At 43.6% G+C, this 20,726-nt stretch overlaps 1 protein-coding gene across 9 annotated transcripts in view; it reads left to right on the top strand.

The window, feature by feature from the left end:
* LOC146382158 (RNA binding protein fox-1 homolog 3-like) overlaps nt 1-20,726 on the top strand; it is a 530,501-nt gene that overhangs the window by 358,299 nt on the left and 151,476 nt on the right. The window contains exon 1 of one of the 9 annotated variants that reach the window (XM_084938509.1): nt 13,270-14,054. The exons of the other annotated variants lie outside the window; for them this stretch is intronic. Within the exon in view, the coding sequence (XP_084794635.1) occupies nt 13,929-14,054 (126 nt within the window). The 5' untranslated portion in view covers nt 13,270-13,928. Of the gene's footprint in view, nt 1-13,269; nt 14,055-20,726 lie in introns of those variants that run through there. 9 annotated transcript variants of the gene reach the window in all.

The following is a 20,726-nucleotide window of genomic DNA, read 5'->3' as shown; positions in this document are numbered from 1 at the left end:
CCTCATCAACAGGCTTTTACAGGCAATGGAGGAGGCATGTGGAGATATTGACCAGGCATCATGTCAGGCCTGGATACGGCATTCAAGGAGATATTTTCCCCGGTGCCTTGGACTGGAGGATATCGCATGCGATGTGGACGAAATTTTGTGGCCGGACCCAGAAAGACGACATGATGTAGGCTGATTGTCTTTTTTTTCCCTTTTTTTTGTGAAATTCCTATTTTGTGTTCTGACTTTGTCTTGGTTTTGATGAGTGTGAATAAACACCAATACTTGAAGTTTGGATCCTTGTATGTTTACATGACACTATGACAAAAGTGTGACCTCAAATTGACATCTGTACACAGAGACAGCAAAAGCCAGATGTGTTTTGTATTCATACCATCAGTGTGCAGTTGGCGCATTGTGTGCTTAGTAGATGATGGCTCGTGTGTACTGTTTGATACGAAAACACCATTTTTACGAAGGTGTGAAGAGTTAATCTAGCTGTGTTCGCTTTTGCAAGAGAACTACAATGTTTTGATAATTGGGTGACAGGTTTTCTTATTTGTGTGTAGAGTTTTGCAAAAATAGCCAATAGTTACAAAAAATGTGCTTAAGCAATCAGAAAAAACTGTAAATGAGTCCTATCTGAGGAATCACCGGTCTCTGTCTCATTCCCTTCATTATTTACTGAGGACACAGCTGGAGTAAAGATGCAGTGATGATATCAGGACAAAGATTTTCTGTGCTAGCACACCACTCTGAGGGACCTCTCTGTCCTTTCTGATTGGGCCTTTCTCATATTTCCTCTCGACTCACAGTTTCTGTTGCTCTGTTGCTTTAGCTTGTTTCTTCTTCTGTCCTTTGTTGCTGTCCTACTGTCTCAGTTCTTGAATCTTCACAGAATGATCTAGTTTGCTGGTTTGATACTCTCAAAGACAAATCATTGAGAACAAAAGAGGACTGTGTCTTCTTGGAAACTCGTCCTTTGCTGTTTGTTTTTGTGCTTTATAATATTTCTCTCTCTGCTTGCATTTCTTCTCTCTCTGCTTTCAGCAGTTCACCAGCACTACAAAGCATCTCTGAAATGCCTGCTGCTGACGTGGCTAAAACACGCGGCCTGTGGGAAATGTAGTTTCCATCCACTCGCCTCATTTCCCAAGATGCTTTAGGCCGGTGGTTCAATAAATCAGATGCACTCGTTTCACAGAAATGCAAATGTTGGTGCCAGTGCAGTTAAATTCTCCCAGAGATATATTACTGCCTCTTGCTGTGTGTGTGTGTGTGTGTGTGTGTGTGTGTGTGTGTGTGTGTGTGTGTGTGTGTGTGTGTGTGTGTGTGTGTGTGATATATTGCAGCCAGCCACAGGGAGTGCTAAACCTGAACGGGCTGGTTTGAGAATTGCACTTCTGTGACGTCAAATCTACAGAGGCGCTGGACTGCGTCCTGAGGACCTATTTTGTTTCAGAAAAACAGACTGAAGCATTTCAGCCATTCTCTTGTTCTCTGCAGCAAAGGATTGTTTTCTTAAAAAAGCTTCTTTGTGTGTGTGAATGACTGCTGTGGATTCAGACGCACATGCAGAGAGTGAAAGACTGGAGTGATGAGGATGTGACGTCTGCTGTGGCCTTTGAACAGGTTTCCTGAACCTTAGAGGCTCCATCCCTCCACTGTCCACGGGAGAGTTTAGACCCCCTTACGGCCCACAGCCTCTGTCTGGGGCGACCCTCCTACGTGGAGCCCTGGTGTCACTGTGGATGAGATACTGCCGTATCAGGCCCTCCATTACACCTCACATGAAATGACAGGAGAGAAGAGAAGGAGGGAGAGTGATGAAGAAGTGGAGTTTATTGATTCTTAACACAATCTGATCAGTACCAAAGAACTTCCAGGTCAACACTCACAGGTATTAGAGACAGCAGGATGTTATCAGCACCCAACTGGTCAAAGGTTTATAACAGTAAATGTTCTTAACACACACACACACACACACACACACACATTTCCTGACATACAATGGTTCAAAAACATGAAGGCCAAGAGATGTAAACAAAGTCATGGTCTCTCAGGTGTATTCGGGAGTTTTTAAATGTTTGCAAAGTGCAGTGTCATGGTGATGTGCTGTTTCCTCAGCCTCAGGCTTACTGGTCCAACACACAATAAAGCTGCTTGATGTTCGTGTTGTTACACTTTCAGATCAAACTATTGACAGAAGTTACTGTTTCAATCGTCTTGATGCATTCTCAATCATCCAGGTAAGTAAATCTCCAAAAGTTGGGAGGTGATTTCCTTAATCCTAATTCATTATAACAGTCATTATGCAAATATACTGTTTATAAGATTGTGGAAACCTGCAGTCAGCTGAGACTGAAGAAGTCACTTGGATGATGATGAAACGTTTCTCCCACAAAACGCTACGTCCAGATGAACAGAATCAACTTTTGGAGACAGTGTTTCAATCGTTTGCAGTTGCTCTGTCTGAGCTCAGCATGTAGAGCATGTTTTTGTGAGGGGCCTGCTGCTGCTTCTGAAATGAAGGGCCATGTGTTGGATGGTGTTGTGCTGGGTCTTTTTATGGATGCAGGGTCACATCAGCTTCTCTCCCTTCTGTCTTTTGATTCTTTGCTTTCTTAGCGATAGACCAGTGAGCAAATGTTTGAGAGCTGAATAGATGGACGAGCCGGGCGGCTTGGATTTGCTGTTAGCCTGACAAATATGGTTTTATGGGATTTGCAAATGATTGCATTTTTTTTTTTTTACAGTGGCACAGTGGTTAGCACTGTTGCCGCACAGCAAGAAGGTCCCGAGTTCAATTCCAACATCAGGCCGGGGTCTTTCTGTGTGGAGTTTGCATGTTCTCCCCGTGTTTGCGTGGGTTCCCTCCGGGTACTCCGGCTTCCTCCCACCGTCCAAAGACATGCAGCTTGTGGGGATAGGTTAATTGTTTAATCCAAATTGCCCATAGGTGTGAATGTGCGAGTGAATGGTTGTCTGTCCTTGTGTGTTGGCCCTGCGACAGACTGGCGACCTGTCCAGGGTGTACCCCGCCTCTCGCCCTATGACAGCTGGGATAGGCTCCAGCGCCCCCCGCAACCCTGAAAAGGATAAGTGGAAGTGAATGGATGGATGAATGCATTATTTTTTATTTACATTTTAAAGTGTGTGTGTGTATGTGTGTGTGTGTGTGTGTGTGTGTGTATATCAACTTTTTGGAATTAGGGTTGTTTCATGTCACATTTATTTATGTAAGGTCTGGTGGTCATTGCATACTTTTACTGCCAACACACACGTGTATATGACAATGAATAAATGTGCTTTGCTAAAAAGTGTGTTTATCCCAGACTGACTCATCACTTCATCAGCACACTGCTTTGATTCAGGCCCACCCACACCATTCTGCTGGCACATGTACTCACTCGAGCACCAACTGTGAATTAATCCAAATTCAAAAATAGCCCCAAAGAAATTCTGTGGTTTGAGTACTTGCTAAAAATCTACCATATCAAGTGCCATGAACAATGTGTATGCAATATATCTATATCTATCTATCTATATATATAGATATATCTATATCTATATATATAGATATAGATATAGATATATATATCACAGTCTCTGGCACAAAAAAAAAATCTAACCTGAATTGAAATTAAAATGAAAACTTTAACAATTCTGTTCTGCAGTGTTAGTCAGTGAGTGACTGGCTGCTCCCGTATGGGATTAGAACGAGGCCACCTTATCCCATAGTCCAGCCAATCACGCGATTCACATTCGTATATACGCAGCTAATCAACGTGGTTGACTGACAGCGTCCTTATGTGCCGACACCGGTGTTTTAGCAAAGCGGCTGATGTGGAGTGAAGCCACGTTAATGACGACGTGTACAACCATTGGAGATGTGAGCAGGACAGACGGAACAACTGACGGGAAAAGTGTGGACGTTATACCAGTTTTTAAATTGTGTTGATCGGCCACGTAAAACCAGAGTTATGATAAAAATATCTGCAATGTTTGGTTTTCTTCCTGAATACTGTCGTTGTTTATATTTACTGCGGGAAGAAACGGTAAAAACTGCGTTTTATAAGGAAAACACTCGAAAGCCTGTGAGCAAAAACACAACCAAAACAAACCCCAGCCTTTCCTATTGGTGGAAAAATGCACCATGTGGACCAATCAAAATAATATGGCTACAAGGCATTTAGTTGTTTAGGAAGGGGGAAGTTTTAGGAGTGACGGCGTGTTTGAGATGTGACAGATTTGCGACGTTTAGCACAAATCTTGTGTAGTTAATGTGTAGTTAGTGTGTAGTTAGTGTGTAGTGTAGTCAATAGTTTTGTTGTGTGTGTCAGAACAATGAGGCGACTGCTGAATGTTACAGGTGTTACAGCAGTGATACATCTGCTGCTGTCAGGCCTGCAGGTATCAGGCTGTTGTTCTCCTTCATCTCATAGTGGACAGAAATTATTTTTGGAGTGGCACAAATAATTTGTGTGGCATCAGATTTGATGCAGAACAGCTGATTGTTCTGTAAATAGTTTGAAATGTTTATTTAAAAAACACCTTGGCTGCATTTTTAGGTAAACAGCTGCAAAAAACTTTGTTTGCATAACTCAGTTACTTTTTTGAAGAAGTAACTATATAATTAATTCAATTCAATTCAATTCAATTCAATTTTATTTATATAGCGCCAAATCACAACAAAAGTCGCCTCAAGGCGCTTCATAGATACAGAGAAAAACCCAACAATCATATGACCCCCTATGAGCAAGCACTTTGGCGACAGTGGGAAGGAAAAACTCCCTTTTAACAGGAAGAAACCTCCGGCAGAACCAGGCTCAGGGAGGGGCGGGGCCATCTGCTGCGACCGGTTGGGGTGAGAGAAGGAAGACAGGATAAAAGACATGCTGTGGAAGAGAGACAGAGGTTAATAACAGATATGATTCAATCCAGAGAGGTCTATTAATACATAGTGAGTGAGAAAGGTGACTGGAAAGGAAAAACTCAATGCATCATGGGAATCCCCCGGCAGCCTACGTCTATTGCAGCATAACTAAGGGAGGATTCAGGGTCACCTGGTCCAGCCCTAACTATATGCTTTAGCAAAAAGGAAAGTTTGAAGCCTAATCTTAAAAGTAGAGATAGTTTCTGTCTCCCGAATCCAAACTGGAAGCTGGTTCCACAGAAGAGGGGCCTGAAAACTGAAGGCTCTGCCTCCCATTCTACTTTTAAATACTCTAGGAACAACAAGTAGGCCTGCAGAGCGAGAGCGAAGTGCTCTAATAGGGTGATATGGTACTACAAGGTCATTAAGATAAGATGGGGCCTGATTATTTAAGACCTTGTATGTGAGGAGCAGGATTTTGAATTCTGGATTTAACAGGAAGCCAATGAAGGGAAGCCAAAACAGGAGAAATCTGCTCTCTCTTTCTAGTCCCTGTCAGGACTCTTGCTGCAGCATTTTGGATTAACTGAAGGCTTTTCAGTGAGTTTTTTGGACATCCTAATAATAATGAATTACAGTCGTCCAGCCTGGAAGTAATAAATGCATGAACTAGTTTTTCAGCGTCACTCTGAGACAGGATATTTCTAATTTTAGAGATGTTGCGCAAATGGAAGAAAGCAGTCTTACATATTTGTTTAATATGTGCGTTGAAGGACATGTCCTGGTCAAAAATGACTCCAAGGTTCCTCACAGCGTTACTGGAGGCCAAGGTAATGCCATCCAGAGTATGAATCTGGTTAGATACCATATTTCTAAGGTTTTCTTCTTTCTTCTTTCTTCTTTCTAATTAACTGCCCAACGTTGGTCATTATTTACTGTACTTGCAGACAGAGTTACAGACTCTCTCCCAGACCACAGACTCATAATACAAGTCAGAGTTTTATTTAAAGAAAGTTGTGTTTTCAAAATTGGAGTTCAAATTATTTTTACTTCCAATAGTGTTAACACACTGCACAGGTCATGAACAAGATTGTTTTAATTTTCACTGTAAGTGGGCTAAAGCAGTTAATCAAAAGTAGTCTAACATAAATGTAAATGCTGTAATTTGATTACTTTAATAAACATGTAACTTGGATGCCAGCGTGACCACAGTGCACACGTCTGCTGTTGCTCACAGTGGTCCAAGGGACGCTCAGGGAGTTTGTGTGTTCGCTCAGACACATGAAACATTAGAAGGAACATTGGTTATCAGCCCCTGAAATGAGACCCAGAAAACATTGTGATAGACTGTCCGAAGCAGTTGAACAGGACAACGCTAGTAACAGAATCTCATACCACAGGCTGTCCCCAGAGACGCTACACCACGTTTGTATGGTTTACCAAAAATACACAATCAGAGTGTACCTTTAAGCTACTCGGTCACGTACAACATCTCAGAGTTTCTGGCTTTGATCCTCAAACCGTTGGTAGGCAGCTCTGACCACCACATTCAGAACACCTTGGATTTTGCTGAGAAGGTGAGAGATGTCATTATGGAGGCAGATGAAACAATGGTCTCCTGTGGCAGGACAGCAGCTTTCACAATGTCATAATTAAACTGTCCTGACTTGAAAGAGCTGGGCATACTTGTTGAGCTTTCCCCACTAGTTTGCAGAGCAAGAGAGACCATACAATCTTTGGCCAGTGTAGTGCACTTGCAATGCGCTCAATCACTGAAATATGAAACTACCTCTGACTCTCTGAAAGCTGGGACTAATTTGATGTGCCTAATTACAGTTTTTTCTGAATGCTTAAACCCTAACTGTGATTCTTACAGCACAATTTCTAAAACTATTGATACTTATAGCAAAACCACTCACTGAGTTTGCAAAACTAAAAGCACAAACACTGTTTGCACTCAGTTTGCCATTTTGTAACACACACTTTGCAAACCTGTAGCTACAATCCACTGCACAGCACTCTTTCTGCAGAACTGTAAACACAACTCACTGCTTTACACTCAATTTCAAAATTCCTCCTCGCAAAACTATACACATTTATGGCTGTTATTTACACTATTTTGCCAACTGTCTGGCACACTGAAAACTGTTTTAGATAATTAGTTCACTTTGCAATCAGCCTAAACAGTATAATACAGGTAAGCTCTGTGTGTGGAGTACAATGGAGGGAGCAGGAAGAGTGAGAAGTAGAGGAGGCCGAGGAAGAGGACGTGGAGGTGAAGAAGTAGGACGAAGAGGACGACAAGGACAAGGAGGAGCAAGAGGAGGACGAGGAGGGGGGGAGAGGAGGACGAGGAGGGGGAAGAGGAAGGGTAAGGAGAGTGAGAAATAGAATTACTGACGACATCAGAACTACAATAGTGGACCATGTAATCAACCATGGGATGACCCTGAGGGAAGCTGGCCAACGGGTCCAGCCTAACTCGAGCCGCTACACTGTAGCAAGCATCATAAGGACATTTTGAAATGAGAATCGGTGAGTACAGTCACTTTGCACTAACATCTGTAGCACTGCCGTATGCTAATGAGGAACACAACAATACCATAGATGTAAAATTCCAGAAGATATTTTCCCCAGTGCCTTCGACTAGAGGACATTGCATGTGATGTAGACAAAATTTTGTGGCCAGATCCACTGATCCATTTCTTTTTTTTCCTCAGTGAAATTACTATTTCGTTTTGACTTGGAAATAAACACTTGTGTTTGTTTTGATGTGTGTAAATAAACACCAACTTGAAGTTTGGATCCATCTATGTTTATGGACCTATGACAAAAGTATGATCTCAATCTGACATAGCCTACCTTGTGCACAGAGAAAGCAAAAGCCAGATGTGTTTTTCATTCATACCATCAGTGTGTAGTTGGTGCATTGTGTGCTTATTAATGTGATGGCTTGTGTTAACTGTTGGATACCAAAATACCATTTTTACAAAGGTGTGGAGAGTTAAGCAAGGGTTATTCGCTTTTACAAGAAAACTACAATGTTTTGCTGATTGGGTGAAGAGTTTTCTTTTTTGTGTGTAGAGTTTTGCAAAAATAGCCAATAGTTACAAAAAATGTGCTTAAGCCATCGGAAAAAACTGTAAATCTGGCTGAGGGGATGGTGACTGAGGGGCTGACCAAGGGGTAGAAGGACTGGCAGTACCCCGCTCCATCTCCAGAGCCCTCACCCTGAACTGCATGGCTTCCACCTGCAACTGCTGCTTTTTTAACTCCACCTCCTTCATGCAGCTCCTCAGCAGAAGTGCGAGTTTGAGGAGGGAGATTTTCCAGTGGGGCAGGAATACCTGCGACAGCGCCCAGGTCAACTCCCTCTGCAGGAGTTGGCTCACCAAACAGACCCCTTCACACAGCTTTGCACACAGGAGCTCTTTCAGCTCTTGTTTCTTTACATCTAATGGCACCGGCACATCAAAGAAATTTGCAATGAGTATGAGGTCATCCTTCTTACATCTGTTCAACTTGTCCTCAGTTGGACTTATAGTGAAGTCCTCCAGTTTTAACTCCATACTGCCACCCCTCACACAAGAAAAAACTGCCAAGCAGAAAAGCAGAGGCAACAAAGAACTAAAGTGCTGAACTTATCCGAGATGACGACAGCAACGAACAGAGAAAGAATGGACGAGCCCTCAATTCATGCTTTGTCCTGGCTTAGGGGTAACCTGGACACAACATGCAGATGCGACTCCCCGCTCCAGCCACTCCCAAGAAAGGCCAACAACAAATCAATTAAAGTGCTAAGCAGCAGTTTCTTCAGATGTGAGCAGTGCCCAAAGTCACAAACAAAAGGGTTTCACGTTTTCCCTAATCTAGCCTATCAGAAAGTAAAAGCACATAGCTCACACTTTACAAAAAAGACCACCGCTTATCATTCTCACACTAAAGCTCAGAAGAGCAAACAACTATCTGGATCTTTGTTGGGTGTAGCGCACACAAGGAGAGGCCAAGGTGGCTGCTGGCTGGAGGTTAAGAGGCTACTGTCCATTCAATCATCCAATCTAGACTTCAGGGTCTTTTTCTAGCCTGTTTCATCAGTCAATACACAGACACACCCACACACCCAGCCTGGAGGGAGGAGATAAAAATCTCAGGACGTACACAGTAACAGACGTTCACGGATCACATTAACTTGGTGGACCGACACATCAAATTCACAAGGGAGGATATGAAAAGTGGCAGGTTAGCCTTCTTAGCAGAAGAACATCACGTCAGGAGGGCCCTGAGTAAATGTGGTTATCCCAGCTGGACTTTTGTCAAAGCTGGGAAGGCTCCTAAAGAAAGCTCCAGCCGATCCAGGAGAGAAGGACAACCGCTGCCTAAGCGAAAACCTTTAGATTCAAGATTCAGGAACTTTATTGTCAGTACAACAATATACACAGTATACAGCGTACCAAAACGCTGTTTGACCCCAAGCCCCCCATGGTGCATTTATAAGAATATAAAAGATATAAAACTAGGAATTACAAATAAATATCAACTTGCTAAATTTGGTTAAAATTAAGAGATAAAAAGGTACTAATTAGTAACTATACAATTCTATACAATACTATAATAATAACTATACAATACGAACTGTACAATAAACAAAGACAGGAAGAGACAATACGAAGTGGATTGTGCAGTAGGTACTGAATACCAGGTTCAAGTTATGGTCAGGATATTGTAGACAAGACGGGACGAAGACATGTGCAAGATGCAAAATGTGCAAATATAGTATGATTTAGATGTGTGTTCAGTAACTATGTGACTGAGTGTGCAAATAAACATATTGTTCCCAGGTCCAGTTTTTAGAAGATTTGTGGAATTTCGTGTTGTTTTTGAGCCTTTTGCTGAGTGTTGGTGGCTGTGGCTCAGGTGGTCGAGCAGATCAGCTACAGACTGGAAGGTTGGTGGTTCGATCCTTCCCCAGTCTGCATGCCAAATATCCTTGGGCAAGATACTAACCCCAAGTTGCCCTCTGATGCGTTTGTCGGAGTGTGAATGTAGATTAGTTTGTACTTGTGCTTGTGTGAATGTAGCATGTTGTACAGAGAGCTTTGAGTACTCCGGGAGAGTAGAGAAGCACTATATAAGAATCAGTCCATTTATTGTAGGTCTTTGTAAAGGTGTATGTGTACGTCAGCCCTTTGGTGGTACTGAGTTGAGGTCTCTTGGGGGAAGAAGCTCTTGCAGTGTCTGGCCATTAAGTTTTGATGCTGCAAAGCCGTCTGCCAGATGGAAGGAGGGAGAACAGTGCATGTGAGGGGTGGAGAGTGTCCTTCACTATGCTGTTCGCACGTCGGATGATGTGTTTGTGGTAGAGTTGGGACATGGGTGGGAGAGGGCCTCCAATGATCTGCTGTCCTCACTATCCGCTGCAGAGACTTCTTTTCTGTGAGGGTGCAGTCTCCGTACCAGAGAGTGATGTAGCAGCAGAGGACGCTCTCAATGGTTAACTGGTAAAATGATGGGAGGAGGGAGACTGGCCTTCTTCAGTTTCCTAAGAAAGTGAAGATGTTGTTGGGCTTTCTTCATGATGGTGGTGGTGTTCAGGTTCCAGGAGAGGTCAGCTGATATGTGCACACCCAGGAACTTCACACTGTTGACCATCTCAGCAGCAGATCCGTTGATGTGCAGTGGGCTGTGGGTCGTTGAGCTCTTCCTGACGTTAACAACCATCTCTCTAGAACATTTAGAGACAGGTTGTTGTTCTCACTCCAGTCCACCAGGAGTTGTACCTCCTCTCTGTACTCAGACTCATCGTTGTTGGTGATGAGACCCACCACTGTTGTGTCATCTGCAAACTTGATGATGTGATTTGAGCTGTACTGTGCAGTACGTCATGTGTTAGCAGTGGACAGCATCACTCCTGTTTTTTCTCTCTGCCATTCCTCTGAGTGGATTAGATCTAAAATTATAACTTACCTTCACTTTTTTTATTTAACTTAATAACTTTGTTATTTGGTGAGTTTTGTAGTGGATGAAAAATAAATATAGCAGCAAAATATGAAGAAACTGCTGTTTGCTGTCCCTCTCTGAGGGCCCATAAATTAGGAAGATAGAGAGGAAACAGAGTGGGGCATATACATATTTTAGTGTTGCTCATTATTCATCCGTTAGCTCTTTTTTTTCAGGGAAAGACTGCGTTTAAACCAAATATCCTCCTCACAGCTGAGCTATAAATTACATGCAGTCAGCTCTATGACTCGTATACGGGTGTTAACGACATGCTTGTTTTCATCTGTAACTGAAGGATTATTCCACCGTACACTGATGTCTTCTTTTCATCCAACCCATTAAACTGTAAGATGTATGTGGGTACAAGACAATGTTTTCTCAGCCCATAGTTTGTTACAGCAGTTTAAACCACGATGAAATACTAATAACGGCATGCTGCATATGAACATTATACTAACAACACTAGTACTAATAGTAATACATAAAATAATGATAGTAAGACTAAAAATCTACTTTCTAATACACGTAATAGTGTTAATATTAAATAATGCCAGATCAGGACAGTCAGGAGCCGTGTAGAGCTGTGGGTGACCCAGAGCTGTACTGAAAGCCTGCAGCACAGCGGCGGCTGTAGCACAGCGGCGGCTGTAGCACAGCGGATAGAGCAGCTACTGATCAGAACGCTGGTGGTTTGATCCCACATTGTGATCCTTGGAGAGATGCTAAGTTGCTCTACGATGCATCCATTGGAGCATTCAACTTCATTTATACAGCGTTAAAGGCGCTTTATGATTTAAGGTAGACCCTTCAATAAAACATATGAATGCTGGAATGAATGTGAGAAACATTTGTATAAAGTGCTTTGTTGCTCCTGTAGAGCAGAAACTATATATAAGTGCAATAGTTACTGTGCTTAAGTATCATTGTCGTGTTTTAAGCTTCTTACAGTTTCAAAACAGGCTCCTTACATTAGGTTTAACAGTATCATTTATAGCTTTTATACTGAGGGGTTAAAGTGAGCCAGGATGTAAGTTTGCATCTAACCTGTGAGAAACGAGCATGAAGGGAGTTACATTTTTAATTTCAAATGCAGCGTTTCTATCAGCTCAACAACCATCAACAGTCACACAAACTGTTTGTGTGCTGTTTGTCTCACAGTGTGTTGCAGAGCTAACTTCACTCAGAGATGGAGAAAGATGAGAAAGACAGGAGAGCAAGAAGAGAGCTTAGATTTAAAGGGAAGGATGCTTGCTTTGATTAAATGCAGACTTAAAGATTACATGCAGTACAATCATCTTTGACCTATGATTATTTTCCCAACAGCTGAAACACTCTGGTAGTATTCATGTTTACCTTTCTGTCTAAGCTTCAGTGACCATGAAGTAACTCAAATCTTTCATTAGGCCATAGTGTAAATGATTGCATAGACCTGTGTTGTATTGTTTGTTGTGGTATGTGTGGTAGTAATTGCTGTGCTGGTTTTTAGTTACCTGGCTGCTGCTGTGGTTTGAGTAAGAGGAGGCTGAGGGTGGAGCTGCTGTGACCACACAGGAGGGAATGCAGCTGTTGTCTCTATGGTTTTCACCTTTCAAGTATACGGTGGTTCATTCCCTTACTGATGGCTGGCTCTCCTTTGGTCAGTTTGCTGAGTTATTTTCTTAAGTGATTGTTTGAGTAGAACTTTGTTGAGGAGGCCTCCTGTATGTTCTCGGCTGCCCTGACTGGACTCATTTTCCTGTTTAGGTGTGGAGGCAAAGCCACAATACCCCTTCAGTACTTTAACTTTTACAGGAGTATTTTTTAACAAAAGTATTTGTACTTGTACTAAAGAAAGTCTGTACTTTGCCACCTCTGACCGTGACAGACAGACCACTGCAGCGTGTTTGTCAGGCAGTTTTCCGTCAGCAGTGACATTTCCTGAAGACTCTCAGTAGAAACAGCCAGACTTCAGTAAGTAAAGGCGGTGATCCTCACTGGGCAGCCATGTCTGTAATATACAGACGACTGCATCGTCCTCTCTCAGATTCAGTCTGTACGCAGTCTCAGAAGGAGATGTTTCATCAGTGCTGTTAGGTGGACTCTCTGGTATGTTTGAGGACAGCTGGCCAGTAGTTGTTCAGCTCAGCTGGTACGGAGGTGCTGAGGCTGTGTGGTGAAGGAGGCAGCAGGAGGCCTCTGAACTAAACCTGTTGGAGACACTGTTCAGCAGCTTCACAGCCTCATCAGTCCTAACAGCTCTGTTTGTACTTTGGTGTTAGCACCGCTCACAGTACAGTTTGTTCTGCCAGCATGTGGGCAGAACATGCAGGTCCACTGTTCATGCATGCAGGAGGTGCAGTGCTGCATTGAGTGGTCGTACTGCTGAGATACTGTGTTGTTCAATGAGATACTGATGGTAGAGGTGTGCAGAGCTGGTCATGGCAGAGCTGTCTATAGGAAGTGTTGATGATGTGGACCAGCTTCAGTTGTTATGTGTGTGTGAGTGCGCACACACAGAGAGATGTCTCTTATCCTCGCGTGTTTGATGTCAGAATACTCCAGAGCCTCCTCTCTCCTCCTCCCCATCCTCTCCTTCCTTGTTCTTTTCCAGCCGATCCTCTTCCATCCAATCCGTCCCTCCTAGTCCCTCTTTTTTCCCTCCAATCACTCCCTTCCTTTCCTTAAGGACCTCCCAGATCTTTTTAGTCCTGCCTTGCCTCCACCTCCTTCTCTACTCTCCTTTCTCTCTCCCTCCTGCATCCCTCCTCTCTCCCTCCCTCCGTAGCTGCTCGTGTGCCTTGGTTTCTGCACCTCGTTCTCAAAGTAAACAGAGGAGAGAAGAAGAGAAGCAGAGGCTTCACGTTCCTACACACACACACGGGATTTGCTTGAGCTTCAGCTGCTGAGAGTGTGTGCTGGCATCCTCAGTGGTGTGTAAGAGTCTGTGTGTGTGCATCAGCTGTATTAACTCTGACTGCTCATCGCTGCCACTGAAAGAAGTAAAGAAGCAAGAAGGGAGGGGACAGGAAGTGAAGGCAGAGAGCGAGGATAGTGAGAGTGAAGTAAACAGAAGTGTGAGTGACTCTCCATGAGTAAGCTGTCCCGCCTCCACATGCTGTGCTCTATGGCGAACTCTGGCTGTGTGCTGCTGTCCGGGTCGGGGATGTTGGCCCACTCTCTGCAGTGCCCGCCTGCTTTTCTCTATCTGCCCCAGGTAAGACATTACACAACACCAGCAAACAAGCTTCTCTTCATTCTCCTCCTCTTCTTCTTTATTATTCTGCATCTATTGTTTCTATTATTGCTTCAGTGGCACTGTGACCCAGCTCTGTGTGTCTTATTGATACAAACATGTTCACAGGTTGGCACTTTGGAAAAACTTTAATGAGCAGTTCTTCATCCGGGCACACTTCACTACTTCCGTGTCTTCTGCTCTGGTATGCATGCACTCATGAACATGGACTCAAAACTGTTAACTAAGCTGTGCGCCCGTGTGTGCGCCCGTGTGTGCACCCGTGTGTGCGCCCGTGTGTGCGCCCGTGTGTGCGCCCGTGTGTGCGCCCGTGTGTGCGCCCGTGTGTGCGCCCGTGTGTGCTCAGCGGGCAGCAGCACAGAGACAGATGTCAGCTCAGAGCTGAATTTGAGAGCAGCAGTGAGTAAGTGCTGGCTCGCTTCTTGAAGTGGCTCCATGCCTGTCCCTCCGATGGCTGTGTTTCTGTTAATCGTGCTGTTTTGCTTCAGTTATTACTCTGCACCTCACTCTGTTTGTTTACTGTAAAAGTACTCAGCAGATCGGTGGGCTGCCGTGTTACGTGCCAGCACATTGCATGGCTCTGCGCGAGCGTGCGTGTGCCTGGTTTTACTGCTGGCACCATGTGCGGTGGCAGGCGGTCCCTTTTTCTCTAGACAGTCTGTTATTGCGGCCGTATAAAATATGATAAGACTGGAGAGAGCTGCCACATAAAATACGAGCACGCTGCAGTGAGCTAACCTGCCACGTCCGGACTCCAAATAGTCAGCACACATCACCTTTACAGGGCAGCCCAGACCACCCGGCTGCTGTCCGCACACACAAACATGCAGACACACGCATGCACAGAGAGAACGCAGCAGCTGGGATCGACAAACACACACACTTTGTTTCATGTGGCTACACAAACGCCACGACTCCTCGGGGAAGCAGTCTGTTAGAAGCTAATGGTGTGTGTGTGTGTCTGTGTGTGTGTGTGTGTGTGTGTGTGTGTGTGTCTGTGTGTGTGTGTGTGTGTGTTCATTGCCTCCGGTACACATGGGCAGATCTTGTCGCATCATTTTGCTGTTTTTCCTGCGCAGACTTTTTTCATCTGTGGAAAACACAAATGTTGGTCATAAAAAGTGAAACTATTGTTGCTGAAGTGCAGCGATGAGCTTTAATCCTCCTGTTTTCTTTGGCATGTGAATCTTCTGCTCAACAGACTTTTTAGTTTTCACGTCTTTATGTCATCAGGTTCAAACTTTTTGTCACAGTACAAACCTCCACATCCTTCACTGAGTGTAGCAGATTCCACAGCTACTGTTTATGCAAAGCTTTGTACCGATTCCTGCCAGGAAATAGACACGTACGCAGTGAGCAGCTCGTCATTGTAACACTGCAATATTTAAAAAAGCAAAAAATACAGCATTACAGTATCAGTACTGTACTTCATCTGTTTTGATGTTCTGTGGTATTATAAGTATTTTATCCAGTGTGTGTTGGACGTACCTGGGCACACATGCAAACTGATGCTCGGTGTGTGCTGATGTGGATCAGGTGCATTGGACATGTTCTGATGATTGTCTCAGAAACTGAGAGAAAGAAACGTGTAACTCAGTATCTGAACAGCTGGCTGTGGTCAAGCCTCTGACTGTGTGCTGTGTTGAAACCCTCTGTAGGATCCATCCGTCTGCCCGTCCTCTGTTTATCCATATGAACAGACCGCGGTGACTGCAGCTAAGCATACCCCCCATATATTTCTCTCTTCCATCATTGTATATTGGTTTGCCTTTCCCTTGCTCCTCTTCAATCCTCCTTTGTCTCTCTCTCCCTTTTTTCCGAGGCATTGCCTTGGAAAATGCAGTCCTCTTAAGTCAATAGCATGTGCTAAATTTGCTTGTGCAAGCTCCTTTGCACTCCCCAGGGTGGAAGGGTTGGACTGAGGAGGTATGAATCTTTACCATACCACACGGATACTTAAACACTTCCTGTCTATTGCACCTACCGTTGGAATTACACTGAGGAGTGTGGAGAAATAAACCGTTCGTGTTCCTTTCACTCTCTGCTTGTCTTTACAACAGTAATAGTGAAACACTGTGTGTGGATAGTACAGCTGAGAGTACTGCACGAGCTTTACTGTGGAGCAAAAACAGTGTTATGCAAACACGTGTGATTTATCTCTGCTTAAGCAACAACAAGTGATTTAATAATTACACACATTCTGAGTTTTGTGCATGTCTGTTATCTCGGGGCCATTTGTCTTTCCACATAAAATTAATTAATGGCTGTTTATTATATAACCTACAGTCTCCATGTGAGTGTGTATGAAGCACCTGATGACATCTCAAACACAATATACATGCTTAAACAGACGGCTCAGGCTGGGAGGCTGAGTTTGTTGGTCACCTGTTCAGGCTGTGTCCTACCTCAGGACAGCTGAGACAGCCGCTGAGGTGTTAAGAAGATGAGTGAATGTATTTACAGCACGATCCCAAACAGTCTGTGGCTTTGGAAACCCTCGTTTGTGTGTCCTCTTGTTCTCTGTGCTTGATGTGTAAGAATAAAGTGAAGTGGTTGTTACTGCTGGAGGAAACTCTTTCTATCTGAGCTTCAAAGGTCTCAGTACCCAGAACCATCAGCATCCTGTACCACAGCAGTTTTACTGCCTTCATGAGTTTCTCGGCATGCACAAGCACACAAACACACACACGCACAGCGCACCACCACCACACTCCTTTCAAATGTAGTTTGTTTGAACCATCGTGTTGTTGCTGATGCTACAGAACACAGACATGTTCAGTTCAGCTCAGAGAAAAGAGAAAGGCAGGAACAAAGAGCTGAAAATAACAAAAAATAAAAATGGAGACAATATTTAGAAAAAGGCAAATATTAAAGAATGACCAAACAGTGAGCTGGAGTTAGGGCTGTTCAGATGGCTTAGTCCTGAGTTAACTGTGCAGTTAACAACGCACTTACAGGCAAAAACCACAACAAATTCAAAATAGTTTTTCTCTTAGATTTTAGGAGCCGACACACCCACTGTCACAGTGAAATCATCTGTTACAAGTTCAAGTTCAAATTTTATTCGCCACATGCAGTGGCAGGTTGCCCTGCAATGTACACTACAATGGGAAAGTACAAGAGGAAAAAAAGAGACCTCTACTCATGCTGGGCTACAGGAGGACAGCATGAGAACAGGAAACAAAAAAAAAAAAACTCCTCTGCACATAAATGTCCACAGCACAACATTATAGAGCACGTGACCAGCAACAGGGTTGGGTAGGGGGTGAGGAGTAATCCCAGGCAACACAGCAGCCATCCTGCCACTGCGCTGACTCTCCAGCGTGGGCTCTGACCCGCCTCGTGTTCCCAGGAGGCAACAAGCATCGGAGGCATTGGAAGGGGAGGGGGGATGTGTGAGTGCTTATCAGTGTAAGTGTATGTGTGTGCGTGTCCATAGTTCAGCTGAGACAGTGTCCTTCGCCCTATCAGGCTAAGTAAACAGTCTTCCAGCCAACCCAGGTGGCCTTGCATGGAGTGGGAAGAACAGTCTGAACACAGTCGTTATCAGGGTGTTGTTGTTCGGCTCCAGCCTTGAGCCCACAGCTGGCGCCGAAGGGGTATCCGCAATAAGATGGAGATTTTTCTTTTGTGCGAACAGCTCATGAGAATTTCAAAGCTGTTCTAACACTCCGACACTGGTCTCTCAATCTCCCGTTGGAGAGCCGCGAGCTTCTCCATGATGGTATCAAACTTGCACTCAGAGGTGTTATTCTGAGTATTCACGGCAGCCGTAAACTTCTCCAAGGTCGTATCCGTACTGCACTCAGTGAGCCCATTTTGAGAACTCGCGCCTCGTCCCATCGTTTCAATCCCAGCGGGCAGCCTTGTGGGGGTTTGAACAGCCGGTTCCGCTTTCTTAATTCTCCGATAAGCCAGGGCCAAGCCAGCTCCGATCAGCAAGAACCCTGTTATCATGGTTCCGAATAGGTAGATATCTTCAGCGTCCTCGATCGACAGTCCCGCCAGGCACACGACCCTCCATTTCTGCCACCCGTCCATCGTGTATCCGGCAGGGAAAGTACCACCCGGACACTCAGGCTCACCCGAGCCCAGACTTCTCGTTGAGAAAAGGGTGTCAATAGCATTCAGAGACTAGTTGATCAAATCAATAATTCTCTTTTAGGTTTTAGAGAACAGACTGTGAGAGAGTGTTCCAGGGAAAGTAATACACACGAGACAGGACAAGGACATAAGAGGCTAAGCAGGGAAGATAAGAAGGAGGAGGAGAGGAGAAAAGTGCGACCGCCTTCGCCTAGAGCCAAGCGAGAAATCAGAGCAGGACAAAGTTTTCCTTAAAGTGAGAACATGCTTGTTAAAGTCAGAGCCGGCCTGTGCAGCAGGGTCAGGCTGGATGTTACCACACAGTCTCCAAACATCAGTGACCTGCTCCTTCATGACTTAAATCACTGCTGTATTATTTTTGAACTTCAGGCTTTCATTCCCTCATTTTAAATAATATTAATTACTGTGTTCAGAAAGAAGATTGTTCCTTTGACATTTTTATAGAAAGTGTAAAGAAACTGATCATATTCAAAACATGAGCAAGTTAGTGGCTCATGTTCGAGTGAAAGTTTCCACAGTATGTGTTGATGTGGCTCCACCTTCTCCACCTATAACAGCCTCCCTGAGCCTGGATAAGTCCAGCTGCTCTGAGCATGTTTTACATCCCATGAATTCAGTGGATACATGGATCTGTAATGTTGTTAAGCACACACACACACACACACACACACACACACACACACACACACACACACACACACACACACACACACACACACACACACCTCTGGGTCAGCCAGTCTGTTCTATTCTCTTATTAGCTTGTCTCACGAATGTCCCAATTTATAAAACACGAACAGTGTAATTGGATGGCAGGGCCGTGCTTCTTTCTTTCACGCTTCACTTTCATTTTATTTTCCTTCATGTATTCAGACAGTGTTGAATAAGAACATGCACCACCTTCTTCTTCTTCTGGTCAATGTCTTGCATGTGTCAGGTCATCAAACAGTAAATTGTTTTTTGCAGTTTTTAAGTTGTTTTTGACAGGACTATGATCAGACCACCCTGAACTTTTATTTGTTGTTCTGGTGGACGTGCTGGTGTATTCTGGATCATTGTCCTGATGAAGCTAAGTGTGTCTGAGCCTCAGCACGTGGACTTTCTGGATTTTAGAAGTTTGAAATTAAAATGAGTTTGATGATCTGAAACTTGAAAATATGCAAACACGGCTTCTTTCACTATTTAACAATGAGACAATATAAACCGATCAGGTTAAAATGTAACTATTTATGCAGCTTTGTGAAATCTGCATGGACATCTTCACCTCTCTGCTCTCCGTCTTGGCTGAAGACCTGTAAAACCCAATGATTTCTATTTAAATCAAAATTTACTGTAATTACAAAAAAACATTTACATATTATTTATTAATCATCAGGGTTTTTTTATAAACCTACAGTGACACGAATTTGTTAACATAAAACATTAATTGAACATAAAACAATATTTTTGGAAAATTGTATAATTATTAAGTAAAAATATATAAATACTCTGCAGAAAAATGTTCCTCACGAGTGTTAAATGGATTCATTTTACTGCTGCATATAAGACCGAGCTCATTTTAAATACTTTATATTCTGCTTGATCTCCAGCATCTGCGTGTTTCCAACAAACAAAGCAAAAAAGAAAGAAATCTAAAGAGTTGTTCATGAGTGTGACTCATGGTTAACTGTCAATATTTACAGGTGGGATTAAAATATTGATTTTAAATTAAGCTTTAGTGTTGGCAAAAACAGCTGGTTACAATGATATTCCAGCAAGTTTGGGAATCTCTGCACCTGATCCCACCTGGTCACCTGTTTGATTACATCAGACGTGGTCAGAGCTGCCGTCTCCTCCATTTTCTCTACATCACACATGTTGGTCAAAGTTAACCAGAGGAAACTGATCTGTTATGATGACAAATCACTGAAGTTAATTTACTTGCCAACACGAGCTGTGTTTCCACACAAAGCACAGATCATGTGAAACAGTGAAGGCTGAGCCAGCGGCAGCTTGCCTCACATGCTGGTCTTCCATCAGTTAAAGGCCAGAGGTTTGTCCTCTATGTGCACAAACCACCAGAACAGAGCTGCTGGCCTCTCAGCTCGCCCAGCTGAAGCCTGTATAACAGAGAGAGCTACAGTTTCTTATGAGCATGAAACAAGTTCCAGTGACAATAGCTGACTGTGACCACAAGATGGCAGTAATATAAAGGATGGTGGCAAACGTGACGAACTTTATGACAGTGCTGTCAGAGAGGAAGGGGGGACATCATCACTTCAATACGTTTGAATTTTTTAGATTTCACAAGGCATGCACTGTTTTTATCATTTGTAGTTGCAGTGCTTGCAGTTTGTTTTCACCACCCTGTGGAAGGTTTATTCCACAGCTGCCTTCAATTTTTAGTGATGGTATTTTTATGTATCTGTAATGGTTAATACATCACTGTGGGGAAGCTCAAATTGTAATTTTAATGCTCTCCATAAATAAATAAAGTTTCAGCCCAAATCTGGGTATAAAACAATGATATGTTATTTTCATATATATATA

Source organism: Perissodus microlepis, chromosome 8, assembly GCF_051167445.1.
Source record: "Perissodus microlepis isolate ML-2025 ecotype Zambia chromosome 8, ASM5116744v1, whole genome shotgun sequence".
Classification (NCBI taxonomy): Eukaryota; Metazoa; Chordata; class Actinopteri; order Cichliformes; family Cichlidae; genus Perissodus; species Perissodus microlepis.
This window is presented reverse-complemented; position numbering and strand designations above follow the sequence as displayed.